General features: G+C 41.9%; 1 protein-coding gene across 2 annotated transcripts in view; it reads right to left on the bottom strand.

Annotated features, from left to right (window-relative positions):
- coro7 (coronin 7) overlaps positions 1-26,971 on the bottom strand; it is a 111,115-nt gene that overhangs the window by 63,006 nt on the left and 21,138 nt on the right. For both annotated transcript variants that reach the window (XM_044182326.1, XM_044182327.1), the window contains exons 8-9: positions 15,063-15,146; positions 13,736-13,818 (exon numbers count right to left, since the gene is read on the bottom strand). In XM_044182326.1, coding sequence (XP_044038261.1) covers positions 13,736-13,818; positions 15,063-15,146 — 167 coding nt within the window. The remainder of the gene's footprint in view (positions 1-13,735; positions 13,819-15,062; positions 15,147-26,971) is intronic.

The raw sequence follows: 26,971 nt of genomic DNA, 5'->3' as shown, positions 1-26,971 counted from the left end.
AACCCTTCCAATATAAAGGAGCTCATCGTGGACTTCAGGAAGGAGAGAGGAGGCACACATGACCCCATCCACATTAACGGGATGGTTGTTGAGTGTGTCTCCAGCTTCAAGTTCCTGGGGACCCATATTTCGGAGAACCTGTCCTGGACCACCAACACCTCCTGACACCAGAGACTGCTTTCTCCCCTGCCTTCCAGCAGGCGCCTCAGGTGCCTCCGGAAAAGGACCAGCAGACTGAGAAACAGCTTTTTTCCCCAGAGCTGTCTTCCTACTGAACTCTGCCCCCCGCTGATTCCACTGACCCCTCATATACCTTAACCTTAAATGCTGCTATATTGTTTTTGCTGCTGCTAAATTATTTTTTTGCTACACGTACCACATGTTCATTTGCACTACCGGACTATTTATTTATACATATACTGCATAATTTGCATTCCAGTACTATGTACTGAATACTGCAATAACTATCTACTGCACTGTTAACTATTTGTCCATAATTTGCGCTACTTAGTATTCATTGCCCTACTTCCATCAGTATAGTTCAGTTTATAGTAATGCCATCTGTATATAATGTATATAATGTCCATAGTACCACTTGTAAAATATTTTCATAATACTGCTCTATCCTGCATTTATGCACATATTTTATATCCTGCACTTGCTTATTGCACTTCTGGTTAGACCTATACTGCATTTCATTGCCTTGTACATGTGTAATGACAATAAAGTTGAATCTAATCTAATTTATTAGGTTCATTGTGATGCTATATGTGTAGAATGTCAAAAATGATTCCCAAAATTAATTGAAATAAATGTCCAAAGAGGAAATTCAAAGAGAGGTCACCCCTCCTTGGATGGCTACGAGTTACCTAATTTTCATACAGTATGTGAATGCAGTTGTGAGCAGGGACTGTTTTAAAAAGTCTTCCTTGTTGATGCATCTAAAGAGGCACTTGAAATGTTACTCTTTAGTGTATGACACTAAGCTACCAAGCAGCAATTGTTTTTTTTGCAAAAACTGGCAAAATGCAACATGCACAAGATATGACAATGGAAATAAGTTTTGGACTTATTGGAATTATGTAATTCTTGACATTTTGTAGTTGTGTGTAATTAAATTTTGTCGTTATGTCATTATGTCATTATGACTCTCAAATACTTTGTTGAATGCACAAGCAAGAAAGAGTTTACAGAAGTGTACCCATTCGGAGCGGCATTGCCAAGCAACAATAATATACCTTTTCCATAAAAAGTAAATGGACTAAATGGTCTAGCTATCTGGTGCAAGTTTCAAGTCTATGCAAGTGGATTTTCATGGTGGACTGATCAAGTCAACCTAAAGATTTATGGTATGTTTCTGTAAATGATAGGCAGTAATTTAAAGTATACACAATTTGTATTTCATGAGCTAAAACATGCAAAACCACCAGTATGGTCGTTTAAGTATGGGCTAAGTTGTTCACTGCCTCAGTATGTGGACCGGCAGCCACAGCCGACCTCTGTCCGGTCCAGTTGCAGTGATGGATGCCAAAAGCCACTTACAGCCCACAACTGTCCAGGGCTTGGCCAGGGTCGGAGAGGGCATTTCTTGGAGAGAAAGGGTGGTGTGTCAGGCTGGGTGGTGCTATAATCACTACAGCGCAGTGAGAAACTAGCCACCACACAAGACAAACATAAACAGGGACACCCACTGGGCAGGCTGACGCCGCGTGCCTGTGTGGGTGCCTGCCAGCCCGGGCTGTGGCCTGGGGGTGCGGGCATGGTGGCTGAGCACCCCGGTAAGCACCCCAAGTTGATGGGTTCACCCCAGTGGAAAGTCTGCATCAGCCCGCACTGAGCCCACTGTGGCTAAGAGAAGGTAGCGATTCACCAGACCCCCCCACTAATGTAGCCATCACTTCCCAAGCGACCACAAGCTAAATGTATCCTCCATGCACAGCAGAAAATAGCATAATTGTGGGGAGGGAGAGAGGGGAAGGAGAGGAGTGGTGGGAGGCTGATATAAAGACATAAAAGTAGAGTATTGAGATGGAGGAGGGAGAGGTAATGAATGGACAAAATAGGACTGGAGTTATTATGATGTGACCAAACAGGGATGCAACTTAATAAAACAAAGGAATGAATATTGATAGCAAGATAAGGAGGAAGACATGAAGAGACATTGAAGGGAGGTCTGAAAGATGGATGGAGCACTCCTGAAAAAGAGTAAACGACAGCAGACAGAGATGAAGAGAAGAGGGGGGTCTCTCTCCAGTTCAACCACCACATATTTTCCCTCGAAAGGGATATAATTTACACAAACCCACTAAAAAAGGTCAGGAGCAGAGCATGTGGTGCCAACTCCATCTCAGCAGCCAACACATTTTTTCTTCCTCTTTCTGTCTGTCTCTCTTTTGTTCTGTCCCTGTCTTTGTCGGTCTGCCTCTCTAACCATCCCATCCCCATCCCTTTCCATCTATTTTTATGGGACTTACTCCAATCACTGTGGATTTTAGCTTGGGAGATGTATTCGTGTGTGTTATTCAAAGACCTTATGTCTTTTAACAATCTTGGTTTTTGCAGCGTGTGGTGGCAGGCAGTGGTGTTCCACTCCAGTTTCAATGTCTCGCATGCCCATTTTCATTATGGTCAAAACACAGGGAGAGGAAGGGAACAAAACATTTGTATAACAACAAAGGTAGAATGGGCATTGCACCGGGGGAGGTGGGGGGAGGGGGATGGTGCACGTTTTTTTCATATATCTCTCTATCTTTTACCCCGCCTTTGAGCGCAGCCAATCGGAACAGGTATACACACTTTTGCCTTTAGACGTGGTCAGACAACGATGGTAGTTTGTTTCAAGCATACCTCTGCCTTTGGACTACCAGACTACCATAGAACAGGATATGTGAGGTGTGCAGGGTAAAAGTTGAGCATAGAGGGGCTTTATAAAAGGACAGCTCATCAGTGTTCTCCATCACGGCAAAATCGTTCAGATACCACTTGCAAAAAAGCATAAAATTTCACATCAGGCAGGATTTGCCACATTGTGAAACATCCTGCTAATGTTATCTCCAGTCAGACTCTGGAAGCAGCATGAAAGTTGCCATCTCTTATGAGAAAAAAAATTCAAATGCTTTGTAAAAATAACTGTAACTGTAAAAACTTTTCTTTGAGAAAGGATAAAGCTGGGATTGAAAAATAAAAACCTTGAGACCGAAACTCTGCCAGAGAAAAGATTGTGGCGCCATGACCTCTTCCTCCAACCAACACTCAATAAAGCAGCAGAATGTCATTTCTCCTGGCCAGTTGGCTGGACAAGGTCAGATGTTCAGCACTCACTTCAAAGTGTAAAGACATCTGTTGACAAAAGACTGGTGTTGAACATGGAGAAAAGCTTAGAAGATATGAATGGCTGAATTTGCTGTATATGTTTATGTGTGTGTGTTAGTTTGCACAGTAGTTAGTCCGTAGCTGACCGTGGAGACAGTGCACAGCCTGCCAGCTCACAGCTGTGAGTGCCCACAGTTTCACAATAGCAGTGGACCGTGAATGGACCATGATGGCCAGGATGTGTGGAGAACAGTTAAGAATAATACAGGCCACCTCACCACTGCACATGGGTATGAATTTCTATCGCCACTCGTCTATCAAGCTTGCGTTTTTTCAGTCCAGTGATAATGAAAGGTTTGCTCCCGAAAACACCACCCAGGCAGGTCAGATTGAAAGACGCAGCAGCTCCCCAGCTTTGTCCCTTTGGCCTCTAAGGAACAAGTGGTCCTTTAAATATTTTCCTGCAACTGGGCCTCCCTCTTTCTCCAGGCTGGTCTTTTGGTCAAACGTGTTTGTCTAAGGTGCTTTGTGAAGGAGTTGTTATTTCACCCTCACTCCAAGACCCAATCCACACAGCTGGCATATAAAGAAACCCACTGGGAAGGAAAAACAGCAGGATACAGTAAACATGTAGGTACAAAACTGAGGAGGCACATCACATTTACAATGTCTGTTTTTCAGTGACAAAACTAGTTCCTGGTTTGGAAGGAAAATAGAAACTAAAAGAGCTAATAGAGAGATATAGTTTCTAATAGAAGGCTCATTTAGTTATTATGCTGGCCTGATAACTAAGACTAAGAGCAAGTGAATTAAAAATGAAAACAAAGGAAAAAAAAGTGGAATTCATACTGTTTTAAAGTGTACCATCTTGTTAAAGTATTACCTATGTGGCCCCTGAATGCATGGCTAAAGAAAGACATGGATGATTAAGTCTATGTCACTCCACCTGTCAAATCCTGCTGAGTGATGATGAATACTGTTTGGCGATGGTCTGCGTGTGCTGAAAAAGGTAAAGAAATGGCATATCTGTCCAGGCATGCACGTGTGTATGACAGTGTGGCATGTAGTATGAGAATGCATGTATGTGTGTGTGTGTCTGACTGACCTATCCAGTTTACCAGTAGGAATGCATCCCCTCCAGCTCATGGTTGGGCAGCTGTGTGAGAGACACCTGTGCCCCACATGCCCTCAACACACACGCACATGCACGCGCATGCACACACACACACGCAGTGTATGTGTATTGGATGAGTGCCCCTATGTTGGGGTTAATGGGCATTGTAAAATGTGTCATGCCCTGTGTCCCCACACACATTTCAATGGACCAATAATGGACCAGGACAGGAACCACTTTCAAGAGACATCCGCAATGGGAGCTATGGGTGAGAAAATCTACAGACTTCATTGGAGACAGCACACCACAGCAAACCACCCCTTCACAATCATCCATGTAGGTCTGTTTGCCTGCACCAGTGATTGCAGCAACAACACTGGCAGGTCCATTTTCACCCTAATACCAAAAGTTAGCAGTTGCTTATTTGAAATGGCAGATTAACATGCTAAATGAGTCTTGTAGTGTACCAATGATGCCTTAAACTTAAAAAGTTTCTCCAAATCAACAATCATGATGAAGTCTACTTTCCTCAACATCTTTTGTGGCCAGAGGACAAAAATTACTAGACAAAAGACAGCAAAGGCACAATAGAGGGCTTACACTCCCAACTCTTACAAGACTCTACCTCCCGCTTGCCCCAAACTCTTCAGTCCCCTGCCCCCCCAGCTCCGCACAAAGCTTTCTTACAATAGCTGACTGACTAATTGACCTTGCTGAAATAATGTTAGCTGGCTTCAAACGGTGGACATTCAGTTGATGTTAAAGCAGGAAAGTCCATAGGGGTTTCTTCAACATCACACAGACTAAAGACCAACCAGTGTTCCCCCTGCGGGTCCTCCACCTTTTCTTCTCTTCTCCCACTCTAACTTGCTTTGCACAATGGGAAAATTATTTCCTGGCCACCATCACCTCCTCAACTCTCCAACCAATTACATTTTGATGAATTTTTTTAATCTGCTTAGGCCAAGTGCACTTGCACAGACGCACACACAACCGTGGGCAGAAAAACAGGGAGGCCATGCAGGTGCAGAGCAGCCTTTGTTGTCATAACATTTCCATAGAGACCAGAGAAATCTGACAGGCAGTGATAGTGTTCAGTCCTTTTCTTACTATTTTCCTTTCTGCTGTCACATACTATTCAGCAACGTGTGTGCGCATACACACATGAACATAAACACACATCTAGTACATATAAGTACAGTACACCAACCTGTGTGTCTCAGTCTCTGGTGCATCAACACAAATGAAACACAGTGAGGCATTATAGCATTCAGTCATATGACCAGTTATGTAGCGAAAACACTCCCATACACACACAGACGGTGAGCAGCGGCATGCCTCAGCACTTTTCCCATTAAACTAAGCATGGCATATTACTCCTGCCTCACTGACACTGACAGTGTGGGCAGACAAATAGGGCCCACATGGGAAGTGACATCAGCCAGAAGCACATGTGGCCCACCTGCCACCGACCAATCAGAGAGCCTCTTTGATAAAGAATTTCCCTCTGTTTTCTTGAGTTTCCTTTTCAGACAGCAGGCCCGCCAATGATGGCCCCAGGATCACTGGTTTCTATCATGGAAACATGATCATAAAAGAGAATACAATGAGCAGACAATCCACCTAGTCTGCTCTCTCTATTAACTGATAGGAAAAGTCTGCTCACTCAAACTCACTTTTAAAAAGAAGGAAAGCTGGGCTGGATTTGCTATTGCGCCAGATGTGGATGAGTGCTGTGCTGATGTTACACAGACCATTTACACATGGGAAAAGCCATTGGCTGAGATATTAAGAGATTAACTTTGGCATTACTATTGGCAATCATGATTGGGTTTTTGGCTGAATTTGAAATGAAATGATGACTATGGTGTTCAAGTACTAAACATAATGGGATAATTGGCTGCTTCTTGAGCAGGTGTGTTTCACTTCATCACTGACTCATGCACAATAGAATAAAATTAAGTTAGAGTTTATTCTAGGTGTGGCATTTGCATTGGAGTCTACAGTAATTTCTTAATATGAGGAACAAAGAATCCATCATGAGGCTATAAAAATCACAATTTGGTGTTTCAAAATCAACTCTTTGGTACATTTTAGGAATCAAGAACGCACAAACAACCTGGTAGACCATGGACGACCAGTGTAGTGGATAGCAACAAAAGAATAATTGGAAGAGTGAAAAGACCCTTTACAACTGTCCAACCAGTCAGCACTATCCAGGATGTAGGTGTAGCTATGACAAAAACTATAATCAAGAGAGGACTGCATGACCTCCAAGGATTTACCACAAGAGGCAAATCCCTTGTTGAGTTTCAAGGATAGAGGGGGCAGATTACAATTTGCACAACAAGTACAGTAAGAAATCTATAGAGTTCTGGAGCAAAGTGTTATGGACAAATGAGATAAAGATCAACATGTACAGTACCAGAGTGATGGGAAGATTACATCGTGGAGGAAAAAGGGAACATCTTATGGTCCAAGAAATACCACATCTGTCAAACATGGGGGAGGTGGCATTTTGCCTTAGTCACTTCTGACTGCAGTAGCAAGATAAATGCAGACTTGTACAGAAACATCAAGCCTGCTAAACTCAATGGATAATACATCATCATGCAGCAGGAAAATGATCCTAATGCAAACACATAAAAGGAATTTTTAGGGCCAATTTTGTTTCAGTTATGTTTGACCCACTAAAACTGAAGGAGTAAGTATAAAAAGGGCCACAATATCCACACAGTTTGTCTGATGTGGATGTAAATGACTTCAAATGAAAGCTGAAAGTCAGCAATTTATTTATTGTTTTGACCCAAATCTACTATACTTGAGTACAAAGCCAACACAAGATAAAATGTGTCAAATACTTATGAATTGCATTGGAGGCTTTAACCACTGATCAAATGGACTTCCATGTTGACAAATCAGTAGAGGTTAGGACTATCACAAGTTTTATCTCGGTTTTATCTTGGACTGTGTAATTTAAGAGGGTCTATCTATCTCCGTCTCTCCCGTTTGTCTGTACATATGAAATATGTCAACATGAGCAACTCTTGCTTGTCTGTGTGCATCAATATCGCAGTCTCTCTATCACTCCCTTTCATTATTCTTCATCATGCTTCATTATTCTTTGTAAATCTATGAGGTGTGCAGTGATATGCTGCCAATCTGCAGCAGTCCCAGAGGCAGCAGTGGAGGCCAGGCTGCAGGGCGGAGGTGGGTGGGGTGCAGGGCAGAGGAAACCATCTACTAATGGGAAACACACTTCTCTTCATCGTTCAAATGGCTCTTTCTACCACAGCAGAGAGAGGTGGCAGGTATCCAGAAGCGATGCATGATTTGAAAACGGGAGCTCTGCCGCTCCATGGTTCCTGATTCTCATGAAAGGGACAATCTTCATGAAAGGGAGTCTTATAAAACACATGCATGTGTTGAAAGAGACTTGGGGAGGAAGAAGAGGGGGGGTATATAAGAATGCATAAAATAGAAGGAAAGTAAGACATGGTAGATAAACTGAGTAAAAAAATACACAGTAAAGGAAATTAAAATCAAAAAGATGAGATGGAGATACCGGAAAGCTCAGAAAACACTAGGATACTAGGATACTAGGATAATTATATGACAAATAAGGCACTTCGGCAACCTTGTGGATTTTCACACAAGCTACTCCTAGTTTGGAAGATCTCCTTGAACCTGCCATTGCGGCTCCTCCAGAAACAGTATCCCCTTGCATTAATACTTAATAGCAGTGTGTTTATTCATCTCCTAATATTGCATGCATGTATTGTGAATAATGGCCTGTGCTGTTTCCACTTTAGCTCTGCATCTTCTGCCAACCCAGCCTTTTTCACATCTCTATCAAAATGCTCAGTTACTGGATATCTACCCCACAGAGCAGAGAGAAAAGTGCTGAAATGGACTTGGGATGGCCCAAAGTACTGTGAAGTCTTTTGGTAGGGCAAAGATCCCAAATGTTATTGCCAGTGCATTTTAATAAAGGGAAAAAAGACATTTTTCCAGATGTTAGAGAAAAGCAATATCTGCAGCTGCAAGTGCAACTCCAACTCCACTGCTGTTTTTGTAAAGGATGGAAAGTGAAGTCTGAGACTGTCTCAAACTCCAAAACGGAGACAGATTAGAGTGAGAAACCAGTTTTAAGTCATTTGTGCAATTACCTTAACAGCATTAAGACTTTCTCAACTGCCACGTAATGCAGAGCAGCTTCCCTTGGCAAATCATCTCCAGTTTACTCTGCATGAAATTATAATCCAAACCTTAAAAGAGAATAAAGGTGAATGGAAGAAGAGAAGGGGGAGGTAGGAAGGAAGGAGGTAGCTGAAGGTGGGAGGGAGAGATTTTTTCTATTTTTCCTTCTGTGGCGAGTTCACACAAAAGGGTCCCTTCTGATCCCTGGAGTGCTGAGCACATACCTGCGGGATGAAATCAAAACCCTCTGTGAATTATATTAAATATCCCCTGCCAAACGCTCCACATACTTCCATGTGTTTTTACCAGTTCTGAAAGGCTCGATTAGGCGTTGCTCTAACCCCAAAAAAACCCCCAAAACACTCAATTAGAATCCCAGACACCAGCACCTTCAAAAACTCAGCGCCCTCCTTCTATTTCATCTGTGCAGGATAGAGATAAATAAGAGTGAGAAACAGAGGAGTGGGGGGGCAAATGGATACAGACAGAAGGTCTAATTGGTGGCCGGATAAGAATAAAGAAAGGATTTACTGAAGGATAACGGCTGTATTTTTGACAGGTTAGTAGGGCCCAGGAATAATAGGACATTTGCTCTTTTAGTTGATCACAGGGCATGAAAGAGGAACAGAGGACTTCTTCAATGAGGTGTTATGGAGTAAAAGAAGGTTGGGATTGCCATATAAGCTTCCACGAAAAGTGCATAAAAGCTCATAGAGAGACAATATAAGAGCGGATTTCAGAGCTCCCTTTTCATCCTCTTTTCCTGATCAAACTCCCCCTCCACTGAATCACAAACTGAAACCCCAAATGACTAACAGATTCCAGACACCATGTTTCAACTGTCAGAACGCAGAGTTCAGGTTCTTTGACAGAGCGTGTGCGGTCACATCTTTACCCTGTACCCTCCCCCGAGGCCATCCTGGAGAGGGGGTGCAGCAGCTGAACTGTCGACTTCACCATGTGGATCAACTGAATATTGTAGTCTTGCCTTTCCCTCCACCTTAAACATGAATTTCTGAGCTGGACCCAAACAACAAAGCTCCATTTGCACTTTGAAAGTTCACTCTGAGAAGGGAGTAAGGTCAAACTATCGTTCAAACATTCTGTGGCATTTTTTTGGTCTAGTTTGGTTAGCAGTGCTGCAGCTGCACCTAATCCCCACAGGAAAGCCTTCATCTGGGACTGATTTTCGAGCGCCTGGGCCAGGGTGGGAGAAAGGGGGGACTGTTCTGTAGAAGGCTGGTTCCCTTCTGGGGCACAAGCCTTTTCTCAATCCATCTGATTAAAGGGAGTTTGGCTCAATTACACCAAATGACTGGGCCCTGCTCCCAGGCACGACCCTGGTAGGAAAACACACAGAAATAGATTGTGGACAGGCAATAGAGGGTGTGAGTACGTGCATCACACCTGGGGCACTCTCATGCGTCCACCGCAAAACCTCTCTCTCTCGGGTAACAGCACAGTCTGTCAGAAGTGCCTGCCTCAGAGGGCGAGTTCTTTGTGTAACCTGTGACTGGGTTGAGAAAACAGTGGGGTCGGCTCTCCAGGGACAGGCTTATGTCCTCTCCAATCGGCAGAATGGATACTGGTGGGTCCTGGGTCACAGCGATCTGTTATAATCAGCCTCATGCTATAAAAACGACAGCAGAGGTGCGCCATGATGAGGGGTAATAGAAGTTGCATGTGTGTATAGGTCTACATGTGTCCACTTGTATGTGTTCACGTGCTTGAAGAAAGGAGCAGCACATTGATAGTGACTGAGGACAATTACAGGGGTTAAGGCCAAAACTTTCTCTGAGGTTACAGTTTCTTCATGCTGAATCCTAACCAACTCACCCTCGAAGAACTCAAGCTACTATACAGGCATGCATCATCAAGACTTGCTGTGTTAACTCTGAGTGTGGTGAATCTGTGTGTGTAGCTGCTAAAGTGGGGGAGTATGAATAATTATCATGACGTCTCAAGCATTTACACGGCAAGCTGGTTGCAATCGTGTCCAGTTGTAAAGTTCACTGATTGCAGCTGGCTTAGAGGCCCAATTAAACTCATTATTATAATTCAGGTTTATAGAGGGAAGAGCATGAGGGAGAGAGCGGTACACAGAGATCCACGCTGTTCTCCAATGTCCAGATCTGCAGCCTGTATGGAAAACGGGCATACAGTAATAGCTACCTCTGCACAGTTAAAAACACCCTTCTCAGACTCATCACCCTCCATCCCTCAGTTTTTTGGTCTCCATTTCAACCCCAACCAAAAAATAAACATTTCCCCTCCATTATTCTTCATCCAAATTATATTCCGCCCACAACCCCATTTTACTGGCTCATGCTGCGGGGCCTCTTTATGTAGTGACACTCCAAAGAAAACAGTCCTACTGAATGTTGTGGACAAGCACAGCTAACCTGATACACGCCAGCTCGCTGCTCTGATTACACACCATGTTTACCATGGCCCTTTTAATTAAAAGCAGACAAGAAAAAAAGAACAAATCCATCTTTATATGCACCTCAGGCCTAAAATGACAGGGAGGAAATGCCCCATTATGGATGTTTCGCTTTGAGCTTCCTCAGCTGCTCATGTACAATGGTACGGTTCAATCTATCAAGTGCAGATAAAAATGGAAACAAGGTCACCTTTTGATTATTGCATTTTGTCTTTTTCATAGCTGCTTCGTCATACACAAGAGACATGCACTGAGGCAATGGTGAACTAAAACTAAATTATCCACAGAAAACCAACCATGATAACAAACCAGAAACAAAGAATTAAAACCTTGAAGGACAAAGGGAACTTGAGGACAGCCTGATGCTGAAGGGATCAAGCTGAATGATGGCAAAGTATGGTGCCTTTGCCTAAGAAACTACACTACACAGTGAGATACTGAATAAATAGTTGCTAGCATGAGTGGAAGGAGGCCCAGACACGAGCCTCTATCCCCCACTTGCATTACAAAACATTGATAAAAAAAGATAAACAGCCACCAATAACAAACATTTTGACCTTGCCCATTACCTAGAATCAGGCCAGCCATTTCTGTTATCAGCATTTGCTGATTGCAGACTACGTCTAGGAGTTATTTACCTTCATAAAGTGTTTGGCCAGAGCATAGATACATATGACTAAATAAGAAGTAATGATTATATTTACACCCCAACTTAACTCCTGAAACCTTGTTTGTTCTTGACAGTGTACCGGATGCTTCACATTGTGGAGATTAACAGACAAGAATGGAGACTCGGCCTGTTACAGCAGCTTGGGTCAAAAGCCCAGATGGGACCTTCATCAAAGCTGCAGCTACATTTAAACAGGGCAAGAAGCTAGAAGGAGGCGGGTGAAGGATAAAGAAAGTAATGTGGGGAGAGGGATGAGATAGTATATAAAAAATTATGTTCAATTAAAAATCAACAGTATTTTAAATTTACTAGTATCAAAATACAGGAAACCAAAGGGCGTTTTTCAAATTCAAAGATAATCAAATTTATTTAATAAATCCAATATAGTGAGCTCTTCTGCTGATTTAAGAAAGTGTGGACAGATACCTATAAAACCAGACAGTGGCTGAGTAAGAAGGCATCAGGAACAGCTTGTCATCAGATGAACAGGACAATTCAGTCGAAATCTTCACATTGCTGGTACATTCTCTTCAAGTTACGCGATCATCACACCCACAAAACAGCGGCTACAGACTCTGAGTAAACTTCAACATTCCTCTGTCTACGAGCAGACACCACGGAGACAAACCATCCAATAAAATTAACTAATTAACACTATCTTCTGGGATTTTCACAGACACCCAGTTCCTGATGTGCTCTATATGAAAGTGTCTTGTGGGGATTTTTCCAGACTATCTAGTATTAATAACAACAAAAACAAAAAAAAAAGCTTGCTTTGGTAATAGGAAGTTAAAAAAAAGTGGCATCACTGGCATCAGATATCCTTCATTTCCATGAAAAGTATGCTGGCACCAAACAATGCAACGGATTCCGAAGAGGCCCTCAGACAGGCAACTATCTGTCTCTCTCAAATGAAGGAGGAAGTGGAGGAAATGGAGATGAGTGGCGAGCACGAGGGCAGAGGGTGGAGGGAGAGTGGAGATTGTTATTTAGGACCCCGCTGTGTCAAAAAAAAACCCAATGACATTCCTCCAAGACCGCTTCCCTGCGGTACTCTTTGGCAAAAAATACTGTTCATACTATTTACATTGTATATTGTCACACTTTCTGGTCCTTGCTGGAACCAAATATGGGCACATACAGACTCTCAATTACCTATGCCAAAGAACAGATGCGGAATCTGTGGTGCTGCCATAACCTTATCACAAAGAGGCAACACAAAAGCACACCTCTGTATCACTCTGAGTGCTCTGTGCAGCTACCTCTCCTTTTTACAGTAATAATAATGATAATAAATGTATTTAATCCAACACAGCATGCTGAATTGCCTGGCAGAGTCTGGTCTGCTCTAGTTTGGAATGACTTGGCCCACAAACCTGTTGGCATCGCTCCCGTTCTCCTCCGGACCTCTGCAGCCGTGTTTGGAAAAATAAACGGAGCGATTGGAGAAGGTCAGGAGCAGAAATGACAAGCGGTGAGCTGAAGGGAGAAGTGTCGATGTGTTTACTGCTGTTGCCTGAACCTTCGCAGTGGTTATGGACAGAGGGACGCAAGGCGCACACACACACACACACACACACACACACACACACACACACACACACACACACACACTGTTTCCTCCACTGAGAGAGAGTATAGGAGTCTCTGTGTGTGGCTCTGACCCAGGAAATGGCAGGAATGTGGTGGGACAGTGTCAGAGCTCTGGGAGGTCTGCACGCCCTTCCAGCTGCAAGGAAGCTTCACAATGTGCGGAGGCCCTATATACATCAACCCATATATGTAAATGCCACACACCAATATCTACATACCACACACATAAACTGTATGCTAAGTATGTCAAATCACACACGCAAACAGTCACACTTTGTACTGTAATAATGTTCAACGCAAGACATCTCGCCGTCTTACCGACAGACATTTAAGTGCAACACGGTCAGTGTCACGGCTGTGTCAGTTACGGGGCGCAGTGGTTGCACACTGATGTTGTACTCACTTGTTGGAAGTGCCGAGTGACACCGAGCTGACCGAAGAGCTCAGCTTCCTGCTGTCCCAAAGCCTCACCTCCCGACCACGCATCTACACACACAACAACATGAGAAGTTAAGTACTGTAGTGTAAACACAGGTACACACAAAAATTCATATCAACAGATGAGGTAATACAAACTAAATACCAATAAATTTGTTTTTCAATGTTCTGGCCTGATTGTTATTTTAGGAATGTCATATATTATGTATGGGTCATGGGTATGGGTCATTCTGCCCCACCAGTTTTAAATAAGTTACACTTAGGAATCATCATGATTTTGTGCCATCACTGACAGGTACAGTAATGTATGATGGTAATTTTCACTAATTTATACTGTCATCTCAGAAGCCAAGGCAACGCATTGCATTGCATGGGTATGTGCAACATATTTCATTCCATTGTTAAAATTTTTTGATGGCACTATATAGTGAGCAAATTTCACACTTTAGAAATTGAACACTTAAAATGGCAGAAAGTAGATTGATTGATTGATTTTATCAGACAATTTAATTTTAAAAACACCAGCTCAGCCAGGGTAGCGAGTGCTTACATAAAAGGAAAAGTCAGGATAACACATTAAAGCCCTAAGGCTTACTTCCATTGTGGTACCTTTAGGAAAATATTGTGGGCTTTTAGCGAATAGAGAGTAATTTCAGACACAGCCTCTAATACTCACAAGGCAGCTCACAACAGCTTAATAGCCAAACCATGTTAAACATTTGCATTCCTCCTAAAACGTTAATCAATGTTCAATGTCTGCCTCAAATGTCATCTTTAACAAGTTGTTGTTGATTTCAGGACATTTTCAGCACATACAATGCACATAACACAGCACCCCATTAAAAACATAAAGAATATACAGTATACAATATACAATAGTGCAATTGGGCAGGTAGCAGCAGATGCGTTATATAAATAATACAAGAGAGCAAATTTATGATAAGTGCTCTCTGATGCAGTCATTCTGTGTTCAATGCCTGTATGGCATAGGGAATAAAAGATTTCTTTTATTTAATCGGTTGTGTATGCAAACAATATTTTATTGAAAAAGGAATTCCCTTTTTACCGTAGTCTTGTTATATCATAATGTTCACATTTAACTATAAATATTGGCACAAAAAAGTTGATAACAGCAACTTCATTTCTAAACTACTGGAATCTGTGTCATTCCTCAACAACTCATACAGGTCAAACCCTAGCACATACGCACATGTACTTGTTTCGTTACATTAAATAACACACATTAGAAACACAGGACTCCTAGTCACCTGATATGGCTAAGAGTTTCTCACCGTATCAAAGCCGGTGGTGAGTAAAAGGTCGTCTTTGGCCCACAGGATGCGTGAATCCTTGTTGCTCTGAAGGCTCTTGGCACTCTATGGGACAAACAATGCAACATTTTAAATCAAACACAACAAAATAAGACAAATTAAATACACCTTACTTGACTACTTGATCCTAAATTCATCCTAAGTCAATGTCTCTATGATGAACCCGAACTTTAAACATAATGTTGAGGTATAGTTCAAGATAACAAGGGGGGTGATACGTGAATGCAGGGAAAATAAAAAGACAGAGAAAGGAAGAAAGACAGACAGGACTATTCCCAGATGCCTCTGACAGATCCCTGTGGTTGGACAGAACAGGACTTGTCCCATGAAAGGAGTACTTGTTATTGTTGATGTAGCAGACAAGGTGACTTCTGCCCCGAGCGCAGCTTATATAATCAAACTGTGACACTGTGTCTGTGTTCATGGTACTGAGACTTTGTTACACTGTTTCCATGCAGAATATGTGTCAAAACAGCACTGTCATGCTGGGTTTTGATGGGTGGTCTTCAAGTACAAATGACACATGTTGTCAGAGGTAACAGCTAAAAACAACTACATGTGTTGAAATGAGAGAATGTGCATGTTTGCAACGACAACATGTAAAAGAGGAGCAAAAGGCAAGTGGAAGGGGGCATGTAAGTGAGTTAATGTGCTGGATTCTGTACACATTGTACTGTGCTGCTAATAAATCAAGCCATAGATGTACTGTAATTATAAGGGTGAGGACAAAACATGCACAAGTGTGGTTCCTAAGTAACCAGGGCTTTAAAAAGCCCTAAAATCATACTATTTAGAGCTTATCTATCAGGTCCTAACTACTTGTAACGTCTCATAGCCTTCAGTGAGCCCCTTGGTTTCTGTGTACTACTACTAAAGTTACACTGAACTTTCCATGGAACAGGAGCCTTTAGCCCCTCAGCCCACTGTGTCTCCCCAAATTACTGTTGTCATTTTTATGGACTAACCCTGAGGAGCGTGGCTGGGCGTCTGTGTATGGCAAGAAGACAGAGGCTTATTTTCTAAGGCTTAACACTCACAACCTCTCTACAGGGTGTGCCGCCTCATACTCGTGTCACTGTTAAATGGCCACTGATGACAAATTGTAAAAACAAATGGAACTTGAGCTGCCATGTTGCACTCCTGAATACAAAGTAGGTTACAGGGTAACAAGGCTCTGCACTGTACAATCTCTATGAACTATGTTTTAGTCCAATGGGCACTTGCCAAATCTACAACTGAAGATAACGGTTGGACATATAGGGATGAACACAGAAATATTAAATCCAGTTTGAGAAGCACATGTGGGCATAGAGGGACGCACACATGTGGGCCCTATCAATTCTAACTCAAACCCCACTTCCATTTCTCTCCTTTCTGACGTCACTCTCGCTACACGGCCGGCCTGGTGGTTTAAGAATTGACTGCTGACAGGGAGAAATGGAGGGTCTGGTTCCCCAAATTTCTTTAAACTGTCTAAATAAAACATTTCATCGCTGCTTGCTCTTCCCAAATCCTCTCCAGGGTGCTTCTTACTCCAGTACATGTGGAGCTAATTGTTAGCTTGCTCTGGGTGAAGCAGGAGTTCTAGGGACAGAAGAAAATGGAGGATACGGAGTCTAGTCTGTGGAACTGCTGTTTGTTTTATTGATTTCAATGAAAAGGAATTTTAACAGTTTACTCCCTTACTCATGGGAGTGCTGTAATTGCATTTTATCTAGTTTAGTAGACATAGATATGTAGAAATGAGGTACTGATTTTAGGATGATTCATTTCTTGATCAGCAACCACTCTGGGCAGTGACTAAGCACATGCTGAATCTCAAAAATCACATCCTAAAGGAGGTGTACTGTTGTAACTAAACAACTAAAATTCTGTTTCCCCTGCTTCCAGCCTTTAAAGGAATTACAAACACATAACAAAGGAATAACAACCAGCAGTTTATCCTTCCTTCCATTTTTACATTTCTGTTTCTGTACAAATTAAAAAACAAGATACAAAGTGTAAATTACTGCACTTTAGAGGTGTCAGTAGGCAGATTTTTTAACTTTGGAGTGAGCCAGGCTAGCCGTTTCCCCTGCTTCCAGTCTTTATGCTAAGCTATGCTAATCACCACTGACTCTAGCTCTGTACTTAACGCACAGATATAACAGTGATATCAATCGTCTTATCAAACTTTCAGAAAGTCAGCAAGCCTATTCTTTAAGTTATGCCAGGCTACCTACCACACATATCTGTTTACCGGATACATAGAGATGAAATGAATATAAATATTCTCCTCTAGGTTTTGAGTTGAAAGGGTTGGAAACAAGATTATTTCCCAAAATGTTTGACTTTTCTGCCAAATGTAAAGCTTAGGCCAAGAGTGCTGTGCTAAAACCATCACAGTCAGTGAAGCAGAACAAACTATAAAATACTAGCAGTCAGTTGAATGTGTGCATATAGGCCACACTGGTGGTTCAAACCAAATGTATTGTTCTCAACTATGAGGGGACTTGACATTGTTACATATGTTGAGAGCACATGCCGACATCAAATCACAGTTTTAAAAAGGAAATTCTCAGATTGGTACTTCTGCACCTCTCTCAGGGATGATATGTCTTTGTCCAAACCAGTGTATTATCTGACACCATCTGTATGCAATACAGATGTTTTCTGGCTCCTGGTGTGCTCCCAAATAGTTTTATCCACTAAGAGGGATTAGAAAACACTCTACTGACCTGGCTCTCAAACACGTTTCTGAAGTTATCCTACCAAAGCACTGACAGAATTGATAATAAGTCCTGGATTGAATAAACACTTAAGTCGTGACTCAAGATCATTTTTCAGTGTGCAGTCAGCCCGTATGCCTCGTGCAGGTATCTGAACTCATATTTGCCTAGATAAGTCCCTGCTTAGAGACAGTTGAAAAATATCCCAGACGTACGCGAGAGGTCCAGAGTAAACTAAGACCTCCAAAAAAGCAATAGATCAGAAAAGAGCACGGGAAGGAGCTAAAGCCAACGTGGTATAAACAGACACAGAGAGAATTCATTGCCATTGGGCTATTCATCGCCAGCACCACTGGCTGATTTCCTTCCAGGGGCAAGACAATGCAGAGATGGCACTCTGACCAAACTAGGAACAAGATGAGCTCTGACTATTTTAATCTGCTCAGGGTCTGTTTAACACTGGAACTGCTTTTAGGAGCAACATGTGGTGTCTGATTCATATTTCTGGCTAACAGCAGGAGATTCCAATTGTGTTCATATTACATGCAAGAGTAAACAGCACAAATTCTGCATCATCACTTTTTTTGCCATATTCAGTCATGCTGATCTACTGCTGAGCACCAGATGAGTGTGTTAGAGTGAAGTCTGTGTTTCCCAACACATCATCGTAATTACTCTCTAATGAGCTGAAAAGAAGCCTCATAGGTTAAGAAGACTAAGGCCGCATTCAGACGGACTTGAGCCCTGCATGAAAAAACACAGTCCTAGCTGTGATAACTTTCTGGTGTTGTAAAATCCTGTATGTGAATATTATAAACCGTGCAGAGGTTTCTGATGAGCCCTTAAACACATTAATCTGTTACTGAAACGGGACTTTGTGGATCGCTTTTCATTGTGTCACCAGTACCTGAAGCTAGTGGTGGAAAGTAACTAAGTACATTTACTCAAGTACTGTACTTAAGTACAATTTTCAGGTACTTGTACTTTGAGTATTTCCATTTTCTGCTACTTTATACTTCTACTCCACTGCATCTCAGAGGGATATTGTATTATAGATTAAGATAAAACTTTATTGATCCTCAGAGGGAAATTCACAAGCTACCCAGCAGTTTATAAAGTAATTAAAATAAGCTCCGCCTTTACCAGCTGCAACATTAAAGTGATGAACACAGTTATGCATCAATAATTATAATCCAATAATATAATATATATTATTCTGAAATAGGCTATTCTGCATAATGAGTACTTTTAATTTTAGTACTTTAAGTATGTTTTCATGCTAGTACTTTTGTACTTTTACTTAAATAAAGTTATGAATGCAGGACTTTTACTTGTAACAGATCATTTCTACACTGTGGTATTAGTACTTTTATTTCAGTAAAAAATCTGAGTACTTCTCTTCCATCTCTGCCTGAAGCAACACTCCCCCACCAATGTTCGAATCCCCGCTAAGAGTCTACAGCCATGCTAGCAGCTCTGAGAGGCTGTACTTAGGCACAGCAGTGCCTTGAGCTTAATGCTAAGATGCTTACAATGTTTACTATATTCACCATTCAAGTTTAGCGTGTTAGCATGCTAACAAGAGCATCAGCTGAGGCTGATGGGAATGTCATTGGTTTTGCTGGTATTTGGTCACAAACCAAGGTATTGGACTAATTAAAAATTTGACCTGATGTTGACAGGCTAGATGAAAAGTCAGGGGATCACCAAGGTTATTAGAATTCATTCTCAGGGGAACATGAATGTGTGTACCGCATTTCATGACAATGCATCCAATAGTTGTTGAGATATTTCAAACCACAATTGTCAACATCATGGTGGCGGTGGAGAAAAAGTTAAGGAATCAGGATAAATCCTCTGAGCACCATGGATATCTGCACCACATTTCATGGCAATCCATCCAACAAATGTCAAGACATTTCACTAATACTCAAAAATGTCAACCTGCAGGTAAAGTCAGGGGATGACCAAAGTCAGTGGGATTCTGAGGACCATAAATGTACAAAATGTCATAGCAATCAATCTAATAGTTGATGAGATATTTCAGTCTATACAAAAGTGGTGGACCAACAGACCAACATTTCCATCCCTAGAGCCATGCCACTAGCATGCTAAAAAGGCAATTGTGACTCTACAGAAGCATCAAAGTGCACCATTTGTTATTCTGCCTTTAGACCTGTCGATGGAGTTGAGAGAACAAAAGGACAAATTTCTCCTTCAGAGGATCAAATTTAAAAAACACTGAAAATATATCACCTTTCTATGAACCGGCTCTGGAGCAGACAGGCTTAGTTTTGCCATTACAACATCCCTCAGGCCTTCACTAAGCTGCCTGAGCCAACCAGCTCCATGGCTGAAGGCAAATAAAGCGGCCTGACATCCCTCACGGCAGACGGCTATACAGGCTCCATAGATCACACCGCCATGATGTCATCCTTCACCTGGATATAAAGGCACGTGCAGCTTTGAGCCTTTTGATGAAGATGTCATCAGGGCTTGGCGGTTGGAGTGATAGAAGTGCAATTGACGGGTTTGTGCTGGGCCTCCACTCACCTTTTCCCAATAAACAGCTTAAGGAAGCGTAACGCAGCCGTCAGAGAGTTACATTACTACTAACACCCCGGGGCAGCCAGAGGACGCAACATCTGGACCTTGTATGTGTGTATATAAATGTTGCCAAACAGTATCTCTCCTCTGCAGTCATAAATTTAACTCAAATCCCATTTACCTAGAGCTCCCCTCCTTGCGGCTGAACCTTACCGACATGCTACAAATTGATCATGACACACTTGAAAACAGGGAGAAAAGAGGGGGAGGGCGAGAAAGAGAAAAAATGAAAAGAAAAATAAGACAACTGTTTTCCTTAGCAGCCGAACTAAGGATCCAAGCTGATGGAATTCACACAGAAGGACAGAGAGAAAAGAGAAATGGTTCATGACACAGGAGGTGTAAAGAATCAGTTACACCTGTTTGAGTGACACACAATAAAGGAAGTAGTGGAAATGACATCACATCTGGGAAAAGAATATTACAAACACAGGTGTCTGCATAAAGATGTGGGAAAATATTTTTCAGACTAAATAGCGAAAGTAATATACTAGGTATAATAACTATAAAGAGGGAACGTTCGAGAAGAATAAAAAGGAAGGATGAAAGCGTTGCTGGCTGTGATAATGCCAATCAAACTCAAATGACACCAGGTAGGGTTTACACTACGGTTAAACACTTTGCAGAGATGTAGACACAGGGAAGTGCCAGTCAGCAGTCTGGCCAATTATGGTTTTATAGGTCTATTAAATATCCTCTCCCAATATAAACAAATGAGGATCACTCCATCGCCTTCTGTCCTTCTCCCCCAGCTATTTAACTTCTGAATTTCAACAGACGGAGTGCACATCTGTGTCACTCATGGAGAATGTTGATTCACCCACTGGGACGAATATCAGGTGTCTGTATGCACATATGGGAACTATCACAATCTCTGCATCTCCCTCTGTCTCTTCCAGTGACTCTCTTCTTGTCTGTCTTTAGACTTTTCTGTGTATCTGCTAAATAAGTATTCAACAATGACTGCCAGTGGTGCAGAAATTAATTTAGTGTGCTGGAAGATCAAGTGCTTATTTTCCCAACTTCATCCAGTCTTATTATACAGTATAATGGCAGATCTCCCAGCCAGATAGTGTGTGTTTAGAGTAGATAACTGTCAATCATATACTCCTGCTCTGAAATGTTCAAACTCCTTTGTCATTTCACATAAAGTCTTACAGTCCTGATTTTCTACAAATGAGCAAAATATGAGCCACTCAGTTTTTCTTGTGTAGCTGGGCAGTCTGGCTTTTTTAAAGGAATAGTTCAACATTTTGGGAAATACACTCATTTGCTTTCTTACCAAGAGTTAGATGGGTAGATGGATACCACTCTCATATCTGTCTGTTAAATATGAAGCTCCAGCCAGCAGCCGGTTAGATTAGCTAATAAGTGTATTTCCCAAAGTATCAAACTAATACTTTAAGAAATCGAGACTTGTGACTAGAAAAAAAGTCTTGTAACTTTTAAACCAGTTGATTGCAATACTCAACTTTTAATGATATATATGCATATGTTTCCTCCATATTGTGTCCCCGCCTCATTGTAACTCAAGTTTATGATAACAAAAGGAGTCTGTATGCTGGTTCTTCAACAGTTCTTGTCCATGATTTGCTGTGCTGAGTGTAATAGACAACACTACACCATACATAGCCCCAGCTGCACCCACTCATCTCTTCAACCTGCTCCTCATTTTCCCCTTTCTCTGTCTTTCCACTCTTTCTCACAGAATCATTATTATTTTCCTTAAATTTCCCCTCCTCTAATCAATAACTGTTGCCTTGCAGCTTTCATCACCCTGAAACAGACTCCCTCTTAGTCTTTTCATCCACAGCTAATTAGTCTTTTCAGCAATTACTGGGTTTTCTTCATCCTGTTCTGTCTTCATGGCCCATTTAAGTTGTGTTTCTGAGTCAGGATTCACTATCTTGAATGTAACTCTGACTTTAAAGAAGAAATAGGACAGAAGGGGGGAAAAGAAGAAGAGTACGGGGGGGTATGAGTATAGAAGATGGAAATCAAACCAGCCATTTTATTTTTTCATTTCCTCTGCCGCCTACCGCCACTTTTTCTCCGTTAATTGGAACCATCTTACATTTCACTCATTTCTCCAAAAAGTCCAGAAGCCACAAGCCGTTCTCTTACTTTTCCATACTTCTCCTTCCTCTGCTCTCTCCCTTTCTGATAATGTGCAAGGTCAGAAGCTGGGCAGGGAGTGTAATCGAAGGAAATGACAGTGTAAATCCTTATGTGCAGCTGTAATAGCATAAATCTAAGAAGTGACCCTACTAACACAAGAGGGTAATACATCTTGAACTCACAATGAGCAAGAATGTCAGCTTATACAGTACATGCCATTTCCAAACAATTCTTTAGCAGCCATATTAAAATACAAAAACATAATAACCAATTTGTAACTTAAAATTTCTGTATGACTTCTACTGATTCATCTCCCAGACTGTTTTTTCATATTTGCCTTGTCTGCAGTATTCTTTCCCCCCTTCTCATTTCCTTTGTGTCAGCAAGTGAAAAGCACTGTGCAGTAAAAACTAGCTGAGATGTGAGCCAACAGGACAATGAGCACAGCTACGGGGCCAAGTCTACTCTACAGACACCAGGCAAGACCTGCAGCCCCTTGGGAGGGAGTAGCGATACGAACTGGACTTATCCCCAGTTAAATATAGTATCCAGCTAGAATGGGATATCCAGAAGTCGTTTCCCTTGGCCAGTTGTTTGGATTTTTTTCTTTTCTATCCCTACACTCTTCCTCTTAGTCTTAATGGGAACAAGCGTGGAGGGATAAAGACAGGACACAGAGACGGATAGAGAATAAAGAGATGAATAGTGAAAGAAGGGGGAATACTGCACCCTTGGTTTTACACACAAGGCACATCAATCTTATGGGGATCAGGGGGGATTTCCTCAGTTTCATCCTACACACTCCCCAAATGCTACATGCCCTATGTATCATATATCCTATATTTCCTTTATTATAAGGTGACAGGTGCAATGCTGTCATGAATGCTGTTACAGTTTCATTTTTGGCTTCAGTAGAAATTAAATCATAACAGATCTGAAAGCCATATTTTACCCATAAATAAAGTCCTTATTTTCACATTCACCTAAATAGGGCTGCAACTAACAACAACAAACAAACAAATTATTATCTAAATCAATCATTTAGTCTATAAAATGGGTTCTATGTTACGTCTTCAAATCGTTTTGTTGGACCAACAGTCCAAAACCCAAAGATATTCTGTCATATTCAGATACTATCACATAAGAATAAAAAAAGCAGCAAATTTTCACATTTGAGAAGCGGGAACCAGAGAATTTTCTGCATTTTTTTCTTGAACAATTAATCAATTATCAAAATAGTTGCCTATTAATTTACTATCAATCAACTACTCGATTAATCAACTAATTGTTTCAGCTGTACACCTAAAACTATCATGCATTAGTCCACTGCATCAATCATTACACACTTCTGTGTGTTCTGATAGGACAGAGAGCTGGCTCAGCTTCTGTGCACCATGGAGACTTCTTGAGAGACTGATCGCCACTGACTGCCCGCCACAAAGACGTCACACTGTGTTATAAGAGGGCAGGAAAAAAATACTGGCCCTAAGAATCATTCTCTGGAAAAATAAATCAAGAGGGGAAAAGAGGTAGATGGAAAAAGAGATCAGATCCCTTTTGGATAGTGAATGACAGAAGTAAAAAGAAAGAGAATGTTGAAAAAAAACTAGAAAGATGCTGTAAACGAGAGATAAAGAGAGCTACAGCATAGGTTAGAAAGATGATTTGGGGCTGTATTAAGTATAAGATGTGGGTTTTGGTGATATGAGATTTGTCCATGAGTGGCTAAAAATACAGGCAGGAAAAAAGGACGTTGTATGTACAAGTGCTCTGGTAGCCGCAGTGCAGGAGGCCCAGCTTTCTCACCAGTGTAGGCTTTCAAGAGCTGGCACTACGCTACCATACCTCCACTGCAGCTGCAGTCATTTGTTTGCTGCAGTCTCTGTTCTATCAACATTTAAATTCATACACTCATACTCATCGTCTAAATGAAAAGAATTACAATTATGTAAAACAGGAGATGTGTCAGGTGACAATGATCCATGGAGGTGACTGGACACATGCACGGCCAATAAACAAATCAAAATTGCAAGTACTGTATGCCCTGCCCATGGCTATTCAGCGGTGAAGAAGTAATCTTATCCAACTTGCGCATTTGTTGAGGAATCTTAAGGCGGCAGGTGTAAAAACCACTACCCAGTGTGAGCAAGTGCAGGTTGCTTTCTATCCAGTCACAATCATTTGCTCAACAGCTCTAGCCAGGAATCACTTGTTTTTTATTTTGCTTATTTTGGATGACTACAGACAAGAAGAGGTCATCTGTCTATGCATAATGGATTGATGGGAGATATTATTTATTTTCAAACTCTCAAAGCATCCAGAAAAAGGCCCAGCTAAACTAGTGGTGTAAAAATGGCATTATGGGAAGTAAATAGTCCCTTAATCCCATGGTGTTGTCTAATATTATTACTAGAGTCACGAATCATACATCAGGATGTCATAAAATGTTTTCCAAACTCTGAGTTCTCCTTAATGTTTTTCAAATGTTTTGGGTGCAGAAAGGCAGACTTTCATTGTGATTTTTGGTCGAGGCTAGGCGAACAAATCAGTTTAACTGCCCTGCTAAGTGAAATGAAACACTGAAGTGGTAGAAAGGCTGTGATTATTGAGCCACGGCGCTAATTGGGCCGTGTGGCCACAGTCAGAGATCCAGCCAGCCAACAGTGCCAGCTCGGGCTGTGGTTACCCCTCTCTGGGGCCAGGGGGACAACAGATTGGACCCAATCACACCACACTGTGGGGGGACTGGCACCAACTGCACTATGCCTCCTGGCAGGGGCCTCCCTCTGGGAAAACTACTGAAGGTCGCAGAAGCTGGTCTTGGATCAGAGCACCATACAGAGGTAATCAGTTCCTGGAACTAACATGATTAACGGGACCATTGAATTGCCCGAATCTCAGTTTCAGTCCAAAAGAAGCACTAGAGAGCCAGAGGAGATTTCAAGTGCATGTTTGGTGATCTCTGGGGTTTTTGATGATTATTGTGGTTGAGGTTCAAGGAATGAATATTCTAGAGACACACTTAATGGCTTGGTCCTTTGAATCCAAACAGAGGTCCATGGGGCAGGAGAGGGCACTAATGACAGAGGAAGGAATAATGCTGCTGACGACAGCAAGAACTCTGACACCCTGGTGCTGATGAGAATCTGCATGCCAGACCTGCTCCGTAAAAACAAAGAGATGATTCTTTGGGAGGGTTTCTTATAAATAGTGTGTGTGTTAGGCAGAGCAGGAGCACACAAAACACAGTTAATCATGCCCACACTGTGGGAGACACCATGAAGCCCCTCAATCCCTGTAGCCTGACCCAGCCCTCCAGTGCCTGTTGTCATTCACTGCTCTTTCATAGCTGCCATGGATACAGTTGGCTGGCTTTACTCCCTCCCTGAAACCACATCACAGAGTCCTCACATCTTCAAAGTACCCCCACGCATTTGCATAGAAGCATGAACTGTGCACAGTGGGATTCACTCAGGAGGCACATGTGTGCGAGGCATGTCATGTTCATGTCATTTGTGTACAATCATAGAATCCTTTACCCAATGCAAATACTGGATGCTATTCCTTTGTTTTACAATCTTTTCTCAATCTACTATTAGTTTGATGTAATCAAAGTGTGATATTGGAACTTTCCTGCATCAACTTCAAGAACTTGAGAAATCATTCATATCAAAGCAGAATTCTTCAACGAATAGTAGAAAAATAAGTTTAATGTGATTATAAAATTACAGCAGCAGGTGTTAGCCTAAAGAGACATAAATGTGCAATAAGATCCAGCGTGTAACATGCTAGCCAATGCTGAGGCTTGTATCTTTTAAACGCTGGTTATCATTTCAATCCCCACAGCCCAAGTGTTGACCTCTGGCATACTCTATGTGCAGCAGCAGAGTACGGGGCAGCTGACTGACAACTTGATTAAGTACCTCATCTTCACTATGCTAACAAACAGCTCAATCTTCTGCTGCTGCTCACACTGCTCTAGGCCCTCCAACGCTAACTTTACCCCAACACTCAACAGCTTCACTCAGGGAGAACTTCTATTTAGCTCTTGCATGAAACCACAAATTGTAGCAGAACCTGTTGTCTTAAGAAGCTCAATTAGTAAAAGCTGACCTAAGTTGGCTTTTGTTGGAAAATGATGTGGCATTTATAAGACATGTGTGAGCCAGATTCCAGGGCACCCTATGCTCACAGAAACAGTGAGCATAGGGGGCCTGTTTCCCCTGAGCTCATTATGAATACTGCTCATTTTTTTTGGCCTCCGAGGAGATAAACATTCAGCAACAATACAGGTATGCGCACCTGTGTCCCATTCTCATAACCTTTGGTAAACAGCAGCTGCCCTGGGTTTGCAACAACCCTTGGGAGACACTACAGGGGGAATTATTTTCATGGGGCTGTCTAAAGCGGACCTTTGAATCTTTGTATTCTGCAGCT

Source organism: Siniperca chuatsi, linkage group LG21, assembly GCF_020085105.1.
Source record: "Siniperca chuatsi isolate FFG_IHB_CAS linkage group LG21, ASM2008510v1, whole genome shotgun sequence".
Taxonomy (NCBI): domain Eukaryota; kingdom Metazoa; phylum Chordata; class Actinopteri; order Centrarchiformes; family Sinipercidae; genus Siniperca; species Siniperca chuatsi.
This window is presented reverse-complemented; position numbering and strand designations above follow the sequence as displayed.